This window comes from Mytilus galloprovincialis, chromosome 5 (genome assembly GCF_965363235.1).
Source record: "Mytilus galloprovincialis chromosome 5, xbMytGall1.hap1.1, whole genome shotgun sequence".
NCBI lineage: Eukaryota > Metazoa > Mollusca > Bivalvia > Mytilida > Mytilidae > Mytilus > Mytilus galloprovincialis.
Window position 1 is genome coordinate 23,392,673 of NC_134842.1, and position 20,773 is coordinate 23,413,445.

The following is a 20,773-nucleotide window of genomic DNA, read 5'->3' on the forward strand; positions in this document are numbered from 1 at the left end:
AGGTCGATCTACATTCAAGGTTTTATCTAATTTGATTGTTTGAAGCTAGTGGTGCAGGAATTTTATGTAACTTGATGACTAGTTCAAATGCATGTGTATGCTAATAGAGTCTCGTGGATCGTTTGTGTGAGGGTTTGGAAGGGGTTTACAAAATTAAAGAAAGTGTGCAAAAAATAAGGGCAAGGCAAACATAATTTAGAAAAACAAAAAAATGGTAAAAAAAGAAATAAAGAATAGAGCATGAGGTGTTTATGCATGTATACCGAAAAGATAATCATGGACACCAAACTAAAGCATTCGGAATGAGGAGCCACCATCCAGACCCACTCTTTTCATGTGTCTGAAAACAAAGTAAGTTCACATAAATTTCGTTTTCTTGACTTGCATACATGTAGCATGCTACATTTATTTCAGGTTAGTATTACAATTAAAGTGAGTGTCTGTGATATCCTATTTGTTCGTAACTTAATAAGGGAATGGATCTTATTAAGTTTATCTATTACCTATCTTAATCTCTGAAGGATGGTTGGAATGTTTACACGTACCTCGGTTGATATCTCTAATGAGAACGAGAAGGTTACTCTATCTATACGTAATCTTTAATCAAATTTTATCAGCATACCCCACACTTACTCCGAAGTAGAACGGCTGTATATATATATATATTTTGGTCCGTTTCTCAGTCAGTCCGTCAGTCATTTTCATTTCCAGGTGCCAACTCCATTGATGTATATCGAATATTTCTACCAAATTCGGACGTATGATTACCTTGAAAGAATAAGAGGAAGATCCCTATTGATTTTGATGTCATTACATTCAGGGTCAATGTTATAGTTATTGAGAATATTTAAACTCTTTCGCAGATTTTTTTCCGGATGCTTAGTAAAAATCTACGTTCCGATGATTTTTTGTATATATAAATAAGTCCATTAGTTTTCTCGTTCGAATTGTTTTACATTGTTATTTCTGGGCCCTTTAATATAGCTGTCTATGCGGTAAAGTAGTTAGTTGAGCTTCCAACGTTCCCGTCGTCTCTTCTGTTCCTTTTTTTTGTGTATGTGTCATGAGTTGAAGGCAATGTGACTCATGTGTAAAAGATCACTGACTTTGCTAACGGTTAGATCCATGTCAAGTCAACTTGTATGTCGAGCTACATATCGAAGTCACTATACATAATAGAATCTTGCTCATTGTAAGCTAGAGTATAATTGGGCCTTTGATATTGTGTATAGATCAGCATCCAGACGAACGCATGTCACTTTGACTGACATTTTTTGCACATTTTTGCCCTTCATATGATATAGGGCGAACACGTGAAATCGAGAAGCCTTAAAAAACGCGGAAACACGAAAACTCGAAAACGCAAAAAATATCATAATTTAAGCCGCATCAAAATAACCTCTCTCTATAGAAATGGTACAGCCAACAGCAATTTACATTTTTGAGTTTTGATTGAGCTATGTGATTGACTTTGTTATATTGTATAACATGTATAATGTTTTATTAAATTTATGATGCAATGAAATCAAATTTATGCTCAATGATATTTTTATTTTTTTTTAATTTATTTTCTTCAAGTGTTATAAATTCTTAATAGTTATTTATACTTTGACTAATAATGTTTTTTTTAAACGATTAGATGTGATTTGTCTCAAATATTGTTAGCTGTCTTATTTAACCACGGGTACATTAAATTAGTACTTATTTGATTCTTTTAAATGTTGACTGCACATTTTCATAGATCTTTTCGAAAGCAAATATTTAATTTCACTCTTGCCCAGATAGTGCGACTACACTAAGAACCTACAAAATAACAAATTCAGGCTATATTGCTACTGAGACTACTATATGTGTTATAGTAGTCTCAGATTGCTAGTGCCGGTAAAATAGCAATTTCTTTGTAAGAGGCTATTTTGCCGGCTTGAATAAGAACAGTTTAGTCAGAGCCGGCAAAATAGCCACTGGCACTGCCAAGTTTTAACTAAAATATCAAAATTCAAAATTTAAAAAAAATGAAAATTTAGAAATTTTCACCAAATAATTTAAATTTTTAAATTCTAAATATCGTTGATTTTTTTTTTTTTTTTTAATGGTTTAGATATTTGATCAAACTTTTAAACAAGTAGATTTGAAAAGCTCACTAGAGCTTGTGTTCTGTAGTTTATTGAATATCGACTCTAAATAAAACTTTGAATAAAAATTGAAAATTGAATTGTGTGACAGTGTAGTTTTGATTATTTCGCTTTTTGAAAGTTTTATTATTTGATGGTGTTGCAATCTACTTTGCATAGAGAAAGGTTGCTTCCCTTAGATAAAAATCCGAAGTTTCCAATTGAGATTTTGATTGGATGATATTGAAACTTGGACCAATTAAAATACGTGTTTCTAAGAGTCGGAAGGCCGCCTGATTGCCCAACTTCCTGCAACTTTTCTGTCAAAATATGATCACGTTTTCGATCTTAAGAGGATGAAAATAGCACCAAATTTAAAATGAAGCAAGTTTTTAGGAATATCGATAAATACTATGCAGGGTATGAATCATATTTTACTGATCACAAAAGATTTGCAAAATTCTACTGTATGCTGTAAATTTTATAATATATTTTTTTTTATTTTAACTTTTAGCATACCTGTGTGAACGTGGCATTCTCAGATCTGCAGTGACATCACAACATGTAACTGACTAATCAATGATTAGAATTTGTGTTATATAAACAATGTTGAGAGGTGATGCGGAAAAGAATCCTCTTGATTTTCCATAGACTTCAATGCAAACTAATTTAACTGATATATATTGACACCAGTTGAATCTAGTAATTTTACCCACTTAATATTTTTAAAGACATTATATAATATCTCCATTTTGATTTTTGTCATACTATATCCTCTGGTTAAAAAATAATCAACAATATAAATAATCAGTTATCACCTTCAAATAGATGAAAAATCTAGAGGAACCCCTATCTGCATCACCCCTTGAAAAATTTAAATTCCAGGATGTCCGGATCTGAGAATTACACTCAGAATATCTTTTTGGCCAAGATCTTGGAAACATATATCGAATGTAAATAGTACAACATAAATACACTATGTCAAAAGCAAATTGCTGAAACTATAAAATAGTGTTTTAAAAATTATACATTAATCATTATTTATCTATCTCTGTATTTTTAAGGGGCCTTGGTGGCCGAGTGGTCTAAGTAGTTACTACTGTAATCACTAGCCAGTCAACACTGAGGTTGTGAGTTCAAACCCTGCTTGAGTGGGTGCACTTGACTCCAATCTTTAGTAGACTATTGATTAAGGTTCATCATAAGGAATTGAAAAATATGGCCGTGTTTACACTTCCAAAATTACTATGAGTACAGACAAACTGGTACATCCAGGAAAGTTTTAAGGCATGGCAGGAACTAGATATATAAAAGTTATATGAAGTCTACGTTTCAGAAAATTAAAAACTTACCTGGATTTTGATGTTCATTTTTTTCCAGTCTGCAGAAGATAGCAAAATAAACAAACACCTGAGTTTCAATACGGTCCACTCAGTTACACAGTTTAAACCTGTTAAATAACCTATTGTTTACAGGTGTCTATTGTCCATCTATTGTCCATTTAAATCAATACTACTCACAACATTGATTATACATGTATGAGGGGAGCTTCTCAATCGTTTTCACTACTTAGTTAATTTTTGCACCTTCTAGCAAAATCTAGAAAAGTTTATAATTTTCTGAAACATAAAATGCATTTAAAATTTATATATCTAGTTCCTGCCATCCTTAAAACTGTTCCAGGTGTATAGGTTAGTCTGTACTCGGAGTAAAATTTGGGGTGTAAATACGGCCATTTTAGCCAAAAGGTTATGATGAACCTTAAGAATGTCAGTTTTCCTATCGAAGATCATTGTTTTCTACGTGCTCTCTGGCTTCCTCCACCTAAAATAACTGACCGCTTCAAGTGGTATACTTCTTAATACATGTCAATTGGTGTTTTTTCCTGAACTTATGATTTCCCTGAAAACAATAAATTTATCTGAGAACCAATAGATATTAGCTCAAAAAATTATTTTATATGGTGTTTTACATTGAAATTATATACGGCTTTAATTTTGAGATGTACTCATCAGTTTTACTCAATTAACCACAGTTTATCCTCAGGAATTCCATTGGTGTGTTTTTACTTATGTTTTTTTTTTAGGTCAGTAGAACTGGTCCCTGAAGAACCAGAGGACATGTGGCATGCCTACAACTTAGTGGCAGTCGGTGATACACTAAGATCAACAACAATCAGGTTAGATTTTGCATGTTTGGTTATCCTGAGGTATTCTGTCAATGAGGCTGCACCAGTTTAAATTTCAAATTAAACATTGGACCTTGAACTTGTATCAGTTGGTTAATACATTGCTTCTGATAATGAACTTAATAAATTGTGTTTCAGTCTTTATTCTTAATCACCCCTGACTTATTAAAATTGCTTTTCCAGCCTGTTTCAATTGTACCTGTAGACCTACAGAAACTTGCTAAACAATTTGTTAAATGTTTGGTGTTTAACTAACAGAGGGATATAATAGTTTATTCAAAATGCTTAGTTTTCGTGTCTGTAATAATTTGAAGTAGGATGCATTATGTGAAATTAATACATGTATGTTTTTCCTGATTATACACATGATACATAATATCTTCCATTTGATGTAAGCATTCAACATTAAGTATAAACAGTTTCACTACTAGTTTGTTCACAGACATAATCATTTTATTCATTCTCTTTATACATATGGACCATAATTTGCTATTGGGCTCGTTTCCTATAACGATAGAAAGTGATAAAAATGTGTATTACTGTAAGAAAAGTTGCAACTACATCAAGAGATGCCATTTATTTTTATCAACATACAAGTGTATGCTACTCTTCCCTAGAAAAAAAATTGAAATTAACAAATTTCAAAGATAATACGACCATATTTTTGTGTCGTTTCTCGCGTTACTTTTTATTTCCGAAGTGCATAACACTGACTGATTGATAGATAATCGTCACCGGAAAATTTGTAACTTTTGCTTTCAAATAATAAAGAACATCGACCAACAAGATACAACGATTATCAATTTATGGTATCCTGTATCAATGAAGAAAATAGGGAAATTTCTGAATAAATTGTACTAATTGTTTTCAAAACAAGCACATATTTAGGAGGTTTATAATACTGTTACATTTAAGATGGATTTTAAGAAAAAGTATACTGTTCAGATTATTTTAAGCAGATTTTGCAATAAAATAAAACTAAAAAAAATGCTTTCGGTTTCTTATGGTTTCCTGTCGCGTTTAAAAAAAACCTTTAATTTAACATTGAAAATAGATTTTAAATATTAATATGAAGCAAGTAACACTAGTAATGGTGTTCATTTATGTCTTTTGAAATATATTGTGCAAAATAAAGATTGGTTTCCTGTTTGGTTTCCTGTCACATAAACGGTGAATCAAAATGTATTAATTTTTTCTTGAAAAACTCAATTGTTCCATTAATACTATTCTAACACCAACACAACCCACAGAATAAAAGTTCAAGTTTTAGAAGTTATAAAAAAGGATACAAAAAGAAACCAAAGGCCGAATACCAAATTATGGTCCATATCTTACAATTAATGTTTTATTTCACAGAAAAGTACAAACTGAATCTGCGACAGGAAGTGTTAGTGTAAACAAAGTGCGGACAACTCTGTGTATACAGGTGGAAACTATTGACTTTGATACACAAGGATGTGTTCTTAGGGTCAAAGGTCGAAATATACAGGAAAACCAATATGTCAAGGTAATACATATAGCTTCACTGGGGCATCTTATTGACATTTACTCTTATTTCTTTGGATTATACATAAATTACTCATACAGATATATTACTGAAGTGTAAAAATGATGATAGGCTTTGTTATGATTTTATTTACCAATTTTCCAACATACATTTTCCTTGTGTTATGATTGTTTGATGGGATATACATGTATTGTAACCATGATATTTGAATCGCCTAAGAAATTAATACATTAGAGTGGTCTGCATTTCAAATTTTATAAAACAGTTTTATAAAAAAAAAAAAAGGCTAAATCTATAAAAAAAACTGAGAAGTGTTAATCGAAATGTGATTCATGATTTAAACTTCACTTAAAGAGATCAGTTTATCATATTAACCCCCCCCCCCCCAGCATCTCTTATCTGAACAAGATTTCTGTGCTACAATATTGTAATGGTGTTTTACATAGAATCAAGTATTATTTTATGTTTCAGATGGGAGCATATCACACGTTAGATCTGGAACTGAATAGAAAATTTGCACTAGGCAAACATGAATGGGACAGTGTAGCACTAGATAGAATAGGTATTTATTTATTAGGCATATTGATTATGTTGTACTTTAATATTTTCGAGTTGAACCATAAAAGTTTATTTCACTAACTTGCAAAGGAGTAGGTATGGTATGGGATGTTTTTGCCTCAAATTTCAGGTTCATCTGACTTAAGATTTTGGACACTTTTTAAACACTTAAGTGTCTATTTTAGTTGATTCAATTAGTTTATGTGAAAGATTTTAACTGATTGACTCATTAAAAACGCTCTAATTCAAGCTTAAATATGAAAAACCTATAAAATATGCCTAGCAATGTCACTTTTCAGATGATTTTTGTCAAAAATGAAAGTGGCCGCATCCATGTTCATCCTCAACCTATATATATGTTATGTATTATCATCAAATACAACTTACATTTCAATATTAAGAATGAACACACATGCAGCCACCTTCATTTAAGACAGAAACATCTAAAATTTAACTAAAATGCTAAAATTGTGAAGATTTCAGTGATTTGGCATGACTTGATAATGCTAGTACAAGATAAATGTGCATTGTTTTGTCAAAACAGCCTATATTTATGTAGCAGAAGCATTCTACTTTCCAATGAATAACTAAAAAGTTACATTTTAACAATTTTGTAAAACTGCTATATTTTGGGGCCAAAAAAGGGTCTTACCGGACCTACTCCTTTAAATAAAAAAATAATGTTTGGAAATGCTTGATTTTATTATGCCCCACCTACGATACCCCACCTACGAAAGTAGAGGGGCATTATGTTTTCTGGTCTGTGCTCCGTTCTTTCGTCTGTCCGTCTGTTCAGGTTAAAGTTTTTGGTCAAGGTAGTTTTTGATGAAGCTGAAGTCCAATCAACTTGAAACTTAGTACACTTGTGGCTTATGATATGATCTTTCTAATTTTAAAGCCAAATTAGACTTTTGACCCCAATTTCACGGTCCACTGAACATAGAAAATGAAAGTGGGAGTTTCAGGTTAAAGTTTTTGGTCAAGGTAGTTTTTGATGAATCTGAAGTCCAATCAACTTGAAACTTAGTACACTTGTTGCTTATGATATGATCTTTCTAATTTTAAAGCCAAATTAGACTTTTGACCCCAATTTCACGGTCCACTGAACATAGAAAATGAAAGTGGGAGTTTCAGGTTAAAGTTTTTGGTCAAGGTAGTTTTTGATGAAATTGAAGTCCAATCAACTTGAAACTTAGTACATATGTTCTCTATAGGATAATCTTTCTAATTTAAATGCCAAATTAGATTATTACCCAATTTCACAGTCCATGGAACCTGGAAAAGGATAGTGCGAGTGGGGCATCTGTGTACTTTGGACACATTCTTGTTTTAAACATGTTATATATTGGAATCTCCTGGCAGAGAAGTTAAACTTGCCTATATATTTTGCCAAAAAAATCAGAATTTCTCCCTCTTTCAGCATCATGAATCATCATGAATAGTTTGTCTTGTCAAAAGTGACAAATTGATGTGTAGGCCGTTTGTTTTGTTTTAGACTTATGGAAATAATGATTAAGACTATACTGTGACTGTTCCATCATAGTGTCTTATTATTATTGAGGATTAAAATGAGTTCCTTAAGTTATATTTAGAAACAAGGGTTTTATTTGTATCTTTATGTGTTTACTTATTTAAAATTAGATATGGCCTGTGATCCCACTCAACATGCTGATTTAGCCGCTGTGATAATGCAGGAAGGATTAGCTCATGTTTGTCTCATTACACCCAATATGACATTGTTACGGGCCAAAATAGAAACAACTATACCTCGGAAAAGGAAAGGAATGTGTGCGCAACATGACAAGGTAAACTCAGTCAATATACAGTCATACATATAATATAGATATGAATTTCTGCTGGACAATATTCTGTCAAAAACTGAATTGCAGTGCTGAAAATGAAAAGTAAATTAAACTTGTTTTAAAAAATAACCCAGAAAAAATATAAATTTGCGTTGAAATTACAATGAAGAAAATTAAAGAAAACATTAAAAAAGGACTTTAGTATCTTAAATTTGTGAATTTGAATACACTTAAAATAATTAAAAGGTGTTATGTTAAAAAAATTCTTGTAGCTCTTAATTAAGAAACTATTATTAATGTGAATATTATACGGCTGGGTGTGTTTGGCAATAATAAGAACTCACATTCTGATATCTCCTACTGTATGCAGATTTTCCTAATATTGTAATAATTAATCTTGCATTTTTGTCCAGTCTTCATGACAATTATTTTTAACAATGTTCAAACATGTAGAATCAAGTTCCACCTTTCTAACCATTAGTTATAGTATAGAAAATTCTTCATAAGGGCTGTCCAATAGTTAATGGCATCAGGGATGGGTGCACTTTTTCAAGACCATGACAATTTATATTATAAAATGTTTCATCTTACATGTAGTTAAAGTTCTTATAAAATACTAAGCAAAATGCAACAACCCATATTTAATTCATTTGAGTGCCTCCCCCTCACTTCCATGATAAATTTTTGAAAATCCCTAAAGACACTGAAAGATATATTATATAAATATTTTTTGTCTTTTTCAACAGGGTCTTACAAAGTTTTATGATCAGATTATACAGGCAGTACTTCGACATGTTAATTTTGACAGTAAGTATACTTCACATTCCATAAAAATCTTATTATCAACCACCTATCTGCGACTCTGTTCACAAATAATCTGACGATTAAAATTGAACTGATGTTATACTGAAATGTAATTTTAGTATAAGTACTGCAAGATCTATTTACTAGACTTTGTGTTCTTCATATCACTTTAAAAATCATTTACAATGAGGAAGAAACTTGGAAATGCGCTTTGGAATTGATAAGATTGAGTGATTGGTTGTACTGAAATTTGTTGCAAACAGTGTTTCCTTTTTTATTTAGATTTAGGTCAAAACACATGCATAAGCAATGTTGATCTACTTTGAATACAAAATCTAAATACTGTGGTTTAATTATTCAGTTGGTACTGATTTTCATGAATTAAGACACAATCATGTTTTCATGGATATTTCATTGTATAGTGGTTTGGATAAGGGTGCATATACAAGCCTATATAAAACTGGTACCTCATTGAACATTATAATTTGTGGTTCACCTATACCTACGAAATGAACATTTGCATATCATGAAATTGATGAATATTAAAAAAATCTACTGTTACAGTAGTTGAAATAAATTTTTTATATTGAGATATCATGAAATTCAGGAAAAGATTGGCACATTTGGTCTAACAAAGAACAATTTTTTGGGGGATTTAATTTCATGTTTTTTTAACTTTTCAACTTTGTTTATGAGGTAACATATTCTCATAAGAAGTAAGATCCAAGGTAAGACATAATTGTGATATTTCTACTTCTAAATGTCGTGTAAACATATTGCCCCCAAAATTAATTGGTTTTCTGTATTTTCTTAGCTTATATTTATAGACATCATGTTTAGTTATGGGCGAGACAATTTTCATATTTCTCTTTTTATACGACAGCAAAAATTTTAATTTTTTGGTCGTATATTGCTATCACGTTGGCGTCATCCTGCGTCGTCGTCGTCGTCGTCGTCGTCCAAATACTTTTAGTTTTCGCACTCTAACTTTAGTAAAAGTGAATAGAAATCAATGAAATTTTAACACAAGGTTTATGACCACAAAAGGAAGGTTGGGATTGATTTTGGGAGTTTTGGTCCTAACATTTTAGGAATAAGGGGCCAAAAAGGGCCCAAATAAGCATTTTCTTGGTTTTCGCACTATAACTTTAGTTTAAGTGAATAGAAATCTATGAAATTTTGACACAAGGTTTATGACCACAAAAGGACGGTTGGGATTGATTTTGGGAGTTTTGGTTCCAACAGTTTAGGAATTAAGGGCCAAAAAAGGGCCCAAATAAGCATTATTCTTGGTTTTCGCACAATAACTTTAGTATAAGTAAATAGAAATCCATGAAATTTAAACACAAGGTTTATGACCACAAAAGGAAGGTTGGGATTGATTTTTATACGACCGCAAAATTTGAAAAATTTTTCGTCGTATTTTGCTATCACGTTGGCGTCTTCGTCTGCGTCGTCGTCGTCGTCGTCGTCGTCGTCCGAATACTTTTAGTTTTCGCACTCTAACTTTAGTAAAACTGAATAGAAATCTATGAAATTTTAACACAAGGTTTATGACCACAAAAGGAAGGTTGGGATTGATTTTGGGAGTTTTGGTCCCAACATTTTAGGAATTAGGGGCCAAAAAGGGCCCAAATGAGCATTTTCTTGGTTTTCGCACTATAACTTTAGTTTAAGTTAATAGAAATCTATGAAATTTTGACACAAAGTTTATGACCACAAAAGAAAGGTTGGGATTGATTTTGGGAGTTTTGGTTCCAACAGTTCAGGAATTAAGGGCCAAAAAGGGCCCAAATAAGCATTATTCTTGGTTTTCGCACAATAACTTTAGTTTAAGTAACTAGAAATCAATGAAATTTAAACACAATGTTTATGACCACAAAAGGAAGGTTGGTATTGATTTTGGGAGTTGAGGTCCCAACAGTTTAGGAATTAGGGGCCAAAAAGGGACCCAAATAAGCATTTTTCTTGGTTTTCGCACCATAACTTTAGTATAAGTAAATAGAAATGTATGAAATTTAAACACAAGGTTTATGACCATAAAAGGAAGGTTAGTATTGATTTTGGGAGTTTTGGTCCCAACAGTTTTGGAATAAAGGGCCCAAAGGGTCCAAAATTAAACTTTGTTTGATTTCATCAAAAATTGAATAATTGGGGTTCTTTGATATGCCGAATCTAACTGTGTATGTAGATTCTTAATTTTTGGTCCCGTTTTCAAATTGGTCTACATTAAGGTCCAAAGGGTCCAAAATTAAACTTAGTTTGATTTTAACAAAAATTGAATCCTTGGGGTTCATTGATATGCTGAATCTAAAAATGTACTTAGATTTTTGATTATTGGCCCAGTTTTCAAGTTGGTCCAAATCGGGGTCCAAAATAAAACTTTGTTTGATTTCATCAAAAATTGAATAATTGGGGTTCTTTGATATGCCAAATCTAACTGTGTATGTAGATTCTTAATTGTTGGTCCCGTTTTAAAATTGGTCTACATTAAAGTCCGAAGGGTCCAAAATTAAACTAAGTTTGATTTTAACAAAAATTGAATTCTTGGGCCTCTTTGATATGCTGAATCTAAACATGTACTTAGATTTTTGATTATGGGCCCAGTTTTCAAGTTGGTCCAAATTAGGATCCAAAATTATTATATTAAGTATTGTGCAATAGCAAGAAATTTTCAATTGCACAGTATTCAGCAATAGCAAGAAATCTTCAATTGCACAGTATTGTGCAATAGAAAGAAATCTTCAATTGCACAGTATTGTGCAATAGCAAATATTTTCAATTGCACAGTATTGCACAATAGCAAGAAATATCTAATTGCACAATATTGTGCAATAGCAAGAAATTCCAATTGGATTTCAATTGGAGTTATCTTTCTTTGTCCAGAATAGTAGTTGAATCAACTTAAATCATTGTTTTATACAATATACAATGTATATTCACTTTTACTACCAACTGATAGATTAAAACAATCGGATTCCATATCAAGTATTGTGCAATAGCAAGAAATTTTCAATTGCACAGTATTGCACAATAGCAAGAAATATCTAATTGCACAATATTGTGCAATAGCAATTAATTTTCAATTGGAGTTATCTTTCTTTGTATAGAATAGTAGTTTATTATATATGTTGGAAATTTGTCAGACATGACTATGATGTCATTTTCTATTTTTATTTGCCAATAACTTTATGTAAATAACTTCATTGGAAATTTGCCAATATAAAATGTTGCTGATGAATCTTTTTTCCTTATCTTATCTAAAATGTTTTTAGATAATGTATGTTGGACATTTGCCAGACATGACTATGATGTCATTTTCTATTTTTATTTGCCAATAACTTTATGTAAATAACTTGATTGGAAATTTGCCAATATAAAATGTTGCTGATGAAGTTTTTTTTATTGTTTTATACAATAAACAATGTATATTCACTTTTACTACCAACCAATCTTTACCATTCAGTGATAACAAGCACTTTATTTTACATTTTAATATTTTATGATGTATTTAAAAGAGTAGTTATTGTTGCAAACTCCATTAGAAATTTGAATTGATATCAGTTTTGGAAAAAGGGAAACGGGGATGTGAAAAAAAATTGGGGGGGGGGGGGGGTTAAGTTTTTCTCATTTCAGATTTCATAAATAAAAAGAAAATTTCTTCAAACATTTTTTTTAGAGGATTAATATTGAACAGCATAGTGAATTGCTCAAAGGCAAAAAAAATGTTTTTAGTTCATTAGACCACATTCATTCTGTGTCAGAAACCTATGCTGTGTCAACTATTTAATTTTAGATTTAAATAAGTTTGAAGAAGAAATCTTTAATTGATTTGTAAAATCTTGACATTTGTTTTGTGTAAAAAAAAACATGTAATGTCAAAAATTTGATCACAATCCAAATTCAGAGCTGTATCACGCTTGAATGTTTTGTCCATACTTGCCCCAACTGTTCAGGGTTCGACCTCTGCGGTCGTATAAAGCTGCGCCCTGCGGAGCACCTGGTTTTTTCATTGGAGTTATCTTTCTTTGTCCAGAATCAACTTAAATCTTTGTTATGTACAATATACAATGTATATTCACTTTTTACTACCAACTGATAAATTAAAATAATCTTTACCATTCAGTGATAACAAGCAGTTTTTTTACATCTTAATATTTTATGATGTATTTAAATGAGTAGTTATTGTTGCAAACTCCATTAGAAATTTTAATTGAGATTAGTTTTGGAATAAGGGAAAGGGGGATGTGATTAAAAAAATTGGGTTCAATTTTTCTCATTTGAAATTTCATAAATAAAAAAGAAAATTTCTTCAAACATTTTTTTGAGAGGATTAATATTCAACAGCATAGTGAATTGCTCTAAGAGAAAACAAAAATTTTAAGTTCATTAGAACACATTCATTCTGTGTCAGAAACCTATGCTGTGTCAACTATTTAATCACAATCCAAATTTAGAGCTGAATCCAGCTTGAATGTTGTGTCCATACTTGCCCCAACCGTTCAGGGTTCAACCTCTGCGGTCGTATAAAGCTACGCCCTGCGGAGCATCTGGTAATATTTTATGATGTATTTAAATGAGTAGTTATTGTTGCAAACTTCATTAGAAATTTGAATTGAGATCAGTTTTGAAATAAGGGAAAGGGGGATGTGAAAAAAAAATTGGGGGGTCAATTTTTTTCATTTCAGATTTCATAAATAAAAAGAAAATTTCTTCAAACATTTTTTTGAGAGGATTAATATTCAACAGCATAGTGAATTGCTCAAAGGCAAACAAATTTTTTTAAGTTCATTAGACCACATTCATTCTGTGTCAGAAACCTATGCTGTGTCAACTATTTAATCACAATCCAAATTTAGAGCTGAATCCAGCTTGAATGTTGTGTCCATACTTGCCCCAACCGTTCAGGGTTCAACCTCTGCGGTCGTATAAAGCTGCGCCCTGCGGAGCATCTGGTCTATTTTTATTTGCCAATAACTTTATGTAAATAACTTCATTGGAAATTTGCCAATATAAAATGTTGCTGATGAAGCTTTTTTTCCTTATCTTATCTAAAATGTTTTTAGATAATGTATGTTGGACATTTGCCAGACATGACTATGATGTCATTTTCTATTTTTATTTGCCAATAACTTTATGTAAATAACTTGATTGGAAATTTGCCAATATAAAATGTTGCTGATGAAGTTTTTTTTATTGTTTTATACAATAAACAATGTATATTCACTTTTACTACCAACCAATCTTTACCATTCAGTGATAACAAGCACTTTATTTTACATTTTAATATTTTATGATGTATTTAAAAGAGTAGTTATTGTTGCAAACTCCATTAGAAATTTGAATTGATATCAGTTTTGGAAAAAGGGAAACGGGGATGTGAAAAAAAGGGGGGGGTTTAAATTTTTCTCATTTCAGATTTCATAAATAAAAAGAAAATTTCTTCAAACATTTTTTTGAGAGGATTAATATTCAACAGCATAGTGAATTGCTCAAAGGCAAAAAAAAACTTTTAAGTTCATTAGACCACATTCATTCTGTGTCAGAAACCTATGCTGTGTCAACTATTTAATTTTAGATTTAAAAAGTTTGAAGAAGAAGAAATCTTTAATTGATTTGTAAAATCTTGACATTTGTTTTGTGTAAAAAAAAAACCATGTAATGTCAAAAATTTGATCACAATCCAAATTCAGAGCTGTATCACGCTTGAATGTTTTGTCCATACTTGCCCCAACTGTTCAGGGTTCGATCTCTGCGGTCGTATAAAGCTGCGCCCCTGTGGAGCACCTGGTTTTTGGTTTTTGCACCATAACTTTAGTATAAGTAAATAGAAATCTATGAAATTTAAACACAAGGTTTATGACCATAAAAGGAAGGTTGGGTTTGATTTTGGGAGTTTTGGTCCCAACAGTTTAGGAATAAGGGGCCCAAAGGGTCCAAAATTGAACTTTGTGTGATTTCATAAAAAATTGAATAATTGGGGTTCTTTGATATGCCAAATCTAACTATGTATGTAGATTCTTAATTTTTGGTCCCGTTTTCAAATTGGTCTACATTAAGGTCCAAAGGGTCCAAAATTAAACTTAGTTTGATTTTAACGAAAATTGAATCCTTGGGGTTCTTTGATATGCTGAATTTAAAAATGTACTTAGATTTTTATACGACCGCAAAATTTGAAAAATTTTTCGTCGTATTTTGCTATCACGTTGGCGTCGTCGTCGTCCGAATACTTTTAGTTTTCGCACTCTAACTTTAGTAAAAGTGAATGGAAATCTATGAAATTTTAACACAAGGTTTATGACCACAAAAGGAAGGTTGGTATTGATTTTGGGAGTTTTGGTCCCAACATTTTAGGAATTAGGGGCCAAAAAGGGCCCAAATAAGCATTTTCTTGGTTTTCGCACTATAACTTTAGTTTAAGTTAATAGAAATCTATGAAATTTTGACACAAGGTTTATGACCACAAAAGAACGGTTGGGATTGATTTTGGGAGTTTTGGTTTCAACAGTTTAGGAATTAGGGGCCAAAAAAGGGCCCAAATAAGCATTATTCTTGGTTTTCACACAATAACTTTAGTTTAAGTAAATAGAAATCAATGAAATTTAAACACAATGTTTATGACTACAAAAGGAAGGTTGGTATTGATTTTGGGAGTTTAGGTCCCAACAGTTTAGGAATTAGGGGCCAAAAAGGGACCCAAATAAGCATTTTTCTTGGTTTTCGCACCATAACGTTAGTATAAGTAAATAGAAATTATGAAATTTAAACACAAGGTTTATGACCATAAAAGGAAGGTTGGTATTGATTTTGGGAGTTTTGGTCCCAACAGAATAAGGGGCCCAAAGGGTTCAAAATTAAACTTTGTTTGATTTCATCAAAATTGAATAATTGGGGTTCTTTGATATGCCGAATCTAACTGTCATGACTGTGTATGTAGATTCTTAACTTTTGGTCCTGTTTTCAAATTGGTCTACATTAAGGTCCAAAGGGTCCAAAATTAAACTTAGTTTGATTTTGACAAAAAATGAATCAGTTAGGTTCTTTGATATGCTGAATCTTAAAATGTACTTAGATTCTTGATTATTGGCCCAGTTTTCAAGTTGGTCCAAATCGGGGTCCAAAATTAAACTTTGTTTGATTTCATCAAAAATTGAATAAATGGGGTTCTTTGATATACCAAATCTAACTGTGTATGTAGATTCTTCATTTTTGGTCCTGTTTTCAAATTGGTCTACACTAAAGTCCAAAGGGTCCAAAATTAAACTTAGTCTGATTTTAACAAAAATTGAAATCTTGGGGTTCTTTGATATGCTGAATCCAAAAATGTACTTAGATTTTTTATTATGGGCCCAGTTTTCAAGTTGGTCCAAATCAGGATCTAAAATTATTATATTAAGTATTGTGCAATAGCAAGCCTTTTCAATTGCACAGTATTGCGCAATGGCAAGAAATATCTAATTGCACAATATTGTGAAATAGCAAATTTTTTTTTAATTAGAGTTATCTTTCTTTGTCCAGAATAGTAAGCAAGAAATATCTTATTGCAAAATATTGTGCAATAGCAAGATTTTTTTTTAATTGGAGTTATCTTTCTTTGTCCAGAATCAACTTAAATCTTTGTTATATACAATATACAATGTATATTCACTTTTTACTACCAACTGATAAATTAAAATAATCTTTACCATTCAGTGATAACAAGCAGTTTTTTTTACATCTTAATATTTTATGATGTATTTAAATGAGTAGTTATTGTTGCAAACTCCATTAGAAATTTTAATTGAGAATAGTTTTGGAATAAGGGAAAGGGGGATGTGATTAAAAAAATTGGGTTCAATTTTTCTCATTTGAAATTTCATAAATAAAAAAGAAAATTTCTTCAAACATTTTTTTGAGAGGATTAATATTCAACAGCATAGTGAATTGCTCTAAGAGAAAACAAAAATTTTAAGTTCATTAGAACACATTCATTCTGTGTCAGAAACCTATGCTGTGTCAACTATTTAATCACAATCCAAATTTAGAGCTGAATCCAGCTTGAATGTTGTGTCCATACTTGCCCCAACCGTTCAGGGTTCAACCTCTGCGGTCGTATAAAGCTACGCCCTGCGGAGCATCTGGTTAATTATTGGCCTAGTTTTCAAGTTGGTCCAAATGGGGGTCCAAAATTAAACTTTGTTTGATTTCATCAAAAATTGAATAAATGGGTTCTTTGATATGCCAAATCTAACTGTGTATGTAGATTCTTAATTTTTGGTCCAGTTTTCAAATTGGTCTACATTAAGGTCCAAAGGGTCCAAAATTAAACTAAGTTTGATTTTAACAAATATTAAATTCTTGGGCTTATTTGATATGCTTTATCTAAATATGTACTTTGATTTTTGATTATGGGCCAAGTTTTCAAGTTGGTCCAAATCAGGATTCCATATCAAGTATTGTGCAATAGCAAGAAATTTTCAATTGCACAGTATTGCACAATAGCAAGAAATATCTAATTACACAATATTGTGCAATAGCAATTTATTTTCAATTGGAGTTATCTTTCTTTGTATAGAATAGTAGTTGATAATATATGTTGGAAATTTGCCAGACATGACTATGATGTCATTTTCTATTTTTATTTGCCAATAACTTTATGTAAATAACTTGATTGGAAATTTGCCAATATAAAATGTTGCTGATGAAGTTTTTTTTATTGTTTTATACAATAAACAATGTATATTCACTTTTACTACCAACCAATCTTTACCATTCAGTGATAACAAGCACTTTATTTTACATTTTAATATTTTATGATGTATTTAAAAGAGTAGTTATTGTTGCAAACTCCATTAGAAATTTTAATTGATATCAGTTTTGGAAAAAGGGAAACGGGGATGTGAAAAAAAGGGGGGGGGGGTTTAAATTTTTCTCATTTCAGATTTCATAAATAAAAAGAAAATTTCTTCAAACATTTTTTTGAGAGGATTAATATTGAACAGCATAGTGAATTGCTCAAAGGCAAAAAAATTTTTTTATGTTCATTAGACCACATTCATTCTGTGTCAGAAACCTATGCTGTGTCAACAATTTAATTTTAGATTTAAATAAGTTTGAAGAAGAAATCTTTAATTGATTTGTAAAATCTTGACATTTGTTTTGTGTAAAAAAACCCATGTAATGTCAAAAATTTGATCACAATCCAAATTCAGAGCTGTATCACACTTGAATGTTTATTCCATACTTGGCCCAACTGTTCAGGGTTCGACCTCTGCGGTCGTATAAAGTTGCGCCCTGCGGAGCACCTGGTTAAGCTGGGTGTTTAAATGAGTGAATGTTAGGAAACACAGATGAGGGAATACAAAATCTGATTGAAATATATTTCTATTTTCAGTTGTGAAGTGTGTTCTTATTGCAAGTCCAGGCTTTGTAAAGGTAATGTTCACATGATGATTTAACACTGAACAAATAGAATAGAATTGTTGTGAGTAATGGTATATAAATCAAATCTTAATTTTGGGATCAACTGAAGTTTTATTATCCTTTAAAATTCTAGTTATGTGTGGGTGAGGGGGGAGTTCAAAAGTTATCAATGAATCCAATGTTCCATCTTTAAGTTATGATAATTGATCGTTTCAGAATCTAAAGATTCAGAACCATGAGTAATTTCATTGTTCATACCCCAAAATGAAAAAAAAAACATCACGTCACAGGTTGTATTTCCATTTTCCATGACATATCTAACAAATCCTGACGTTTAGGTGTAAATTTTTGAAAATATTACCCAGGATGCATTAGATTCTGAAACAGCGAATTATCCGAATGGGAGAGAAGTTATGTAGTTGGCTATGTAATTCTAGAAGGGGGTCTCTATTTTGCATCCCTTGGTTATTATCAAGTAAACTAGCTGCATTAGAAAGAAAGGAAGAGTTATCTCCCTTATCATAAAAATTGCATCTAATTTATACTTTTTCATATACAAAAAAAAAATACATTAAATGAAAATAAGAATATATTTCATTAAAATGCAGCAGATTTAATATTCCTTTAATTTTGTCAACTATATAAAACTGCTTTCATTTAGATAATTTCAAATATTTGAAAATGTGAGAAAAGAAAATAAAAAATTGAGATATATTTTCCACATTGAGGAATGGAAAAGATGTATCAATGAACTGTAATTAGAATTTAAAACCCCTTACTCATATTTGTGCCACTGGCCCTCCTAAAAAATACTTCAGAAGATTAATCACTTTCGCTAAGTTTTATATGACCGCAAACATTTTTTTGCGGTCGTATATTGGTATGACGTTGGCGTCGTCTTCGTCCAAAGACACATTGGTTTTTGCACTATAACTTTAGTTTAAGTAATAGAAATCTATGAAATTTAAACACAAGGTTTATGACCACAAAAGAAAGGTTGGGATTGATTTTTGGAGTTTTGGTCCCAACAGTTTAGGAATTGGGGGCCAAAAAAGGGCCCAAATAAGCATTTTTCTTGGTTTTCGCACAATAACTTTAGTATAAGTAAATAGAAATCTATGAAATTGAAACACAAGGTTTATGAACACAAAAGGAAGATTGGGATTGATTTTGAGAGTTTTGGTCCCAACAGTTTAGGAATTAGGGGCCAAAAAGGGGTCAAATAAGCATTGTGCTTGGTTTTCGTACCATAACTTTAGTATAAGTAAATAGAAATCTATGAAATTTAAACACAAGGTTTATGACCATAAAAGGAAGGTTGGGATTGATTTTGGGAGTTTTGGTCCCAACAGTTTAGGAATTAGGGCCAAAAAAAGGTCCAAAATTAAACTTTGTTCGATTTCATCAAAAATTGAATAATTGGGGTTCTTTTATATGCTGAATCTAACCATGTATTTAGATTTTGGATATTGAACCTAAAATAGGTAAATGTCCAATTTAAAATTTTAAAATTTTTAAGTTTAAGTTCTAGACCACATTCATTCTGTGTCAGAAACCTATGTTGTGTCAACTATTTAATCACAATACAAATTCAGAGCTGTATCGAGTTTGAATGTTGTGTCTATACTTGCCCCAACTGTTCAGGATTCAAACTCTGCGGTCGTATAAAGCTGTGCCCTGCAGAGCATCTGGTTCTATACTAGGACATTTTTCAAAGTAAATGTTAACAATTGATTATCTCCCTTTTTAGGACCAGTTTGCAGAGTATATGTTTACAATGGCTGTGAAGATGGACTGGAAAATACTGACAGATAATAAATCTAAGTTTGTACTGGTACACTCTTCATCAGGGTTTAAACATTCACTGAAGGGTAAGAACTGGGAATCAGTATATGTATTGGTTCAGTGATCTTTACAGTCTTTTCTACAGATAATAAATCAAAGTTTGTACTGGTACACTCCTCATCAGGGTTTAAACATTCACTGAAGGGTAAGAACTGGGAATCAGTATATGTCATGGTTCAATGGTCTTTAAATATATATAGGAAGATGTGGTATGAATGCTAATGAGACAACTCTCCATCCAAGTCACAATTTATAAAAGTAAACCATTCTAGGTCAAGGTACAGTCTTCAACATGGAGCAATACAGGGCCCCAAAATATTATTAGTGTAAAACCATTCAAAAAAGAAAACCAACAGCCTAACCTATTTAAAAAACGAGAAACAAGAAACACTAATGAACCACATCAACAAACGACAACTATTTAACATCAGATTCCAGACTTAAGAAAGGTGCAAACAATAGCAGCAGGAATAAACGTTTGAATGGTACCAAACCTTCTCCATTATGCGAAACAATAGTGTAACATCACAGCATAAAAAGACACATTTTAAAATAT

The 20,773-nt window shown here is 31.4% G+C and overlaps 1 protein-coding gene across 2 annotated transcripts in view; it reads left to right on the forward strand.

The window, feature by feature from the left end:
* Positions 1-263: 263 nt before the first annotated feature.
* The window catches only part of LOC143075434 (protein pelota-like), a 30,072-nt gene continuing 9,562 nt past the window's right edge, over positions 264-20,773 (forward strand). Inside the window, exons 1-8 of one of the 2 annotated variants that reach the window (XM_076250840.1) lie at positions 264-351; positions 4,198-4,290; positions 5,656-5,806; positions 6,278-6,368; positions 8,006-8,169; positions 8,913-8,973; positions 18,344-18,384; positions 20,123-20,243. In XM_076250840.1, the coding sequence (XP_076106955.1) occupies positions 335-351; positions 4,198-4,290; positions 5,656-5,806; positions 6,278-6,368; positions 8,006-8,169; positions 8,913-8,973; positions 18,344-18,384; positions 20,123-20,243 (739 nt within the window). In that variant the 5' untranslated portion in view covers positions 264-334. Of the gene's footprint in view, positions 352-2,373; positions 2,532-4,197; positions 4,291-5,655; positions 5,807-6,277; positions 6,369-8,005; positions 8,170-8,912; positions 8,974-18,343; positions 18,385-20,122; positions 20,244-20,773 lie in introns of those variants that run through there. The other variant, XM_076250839.1, reaches the window with a different exon arrangement.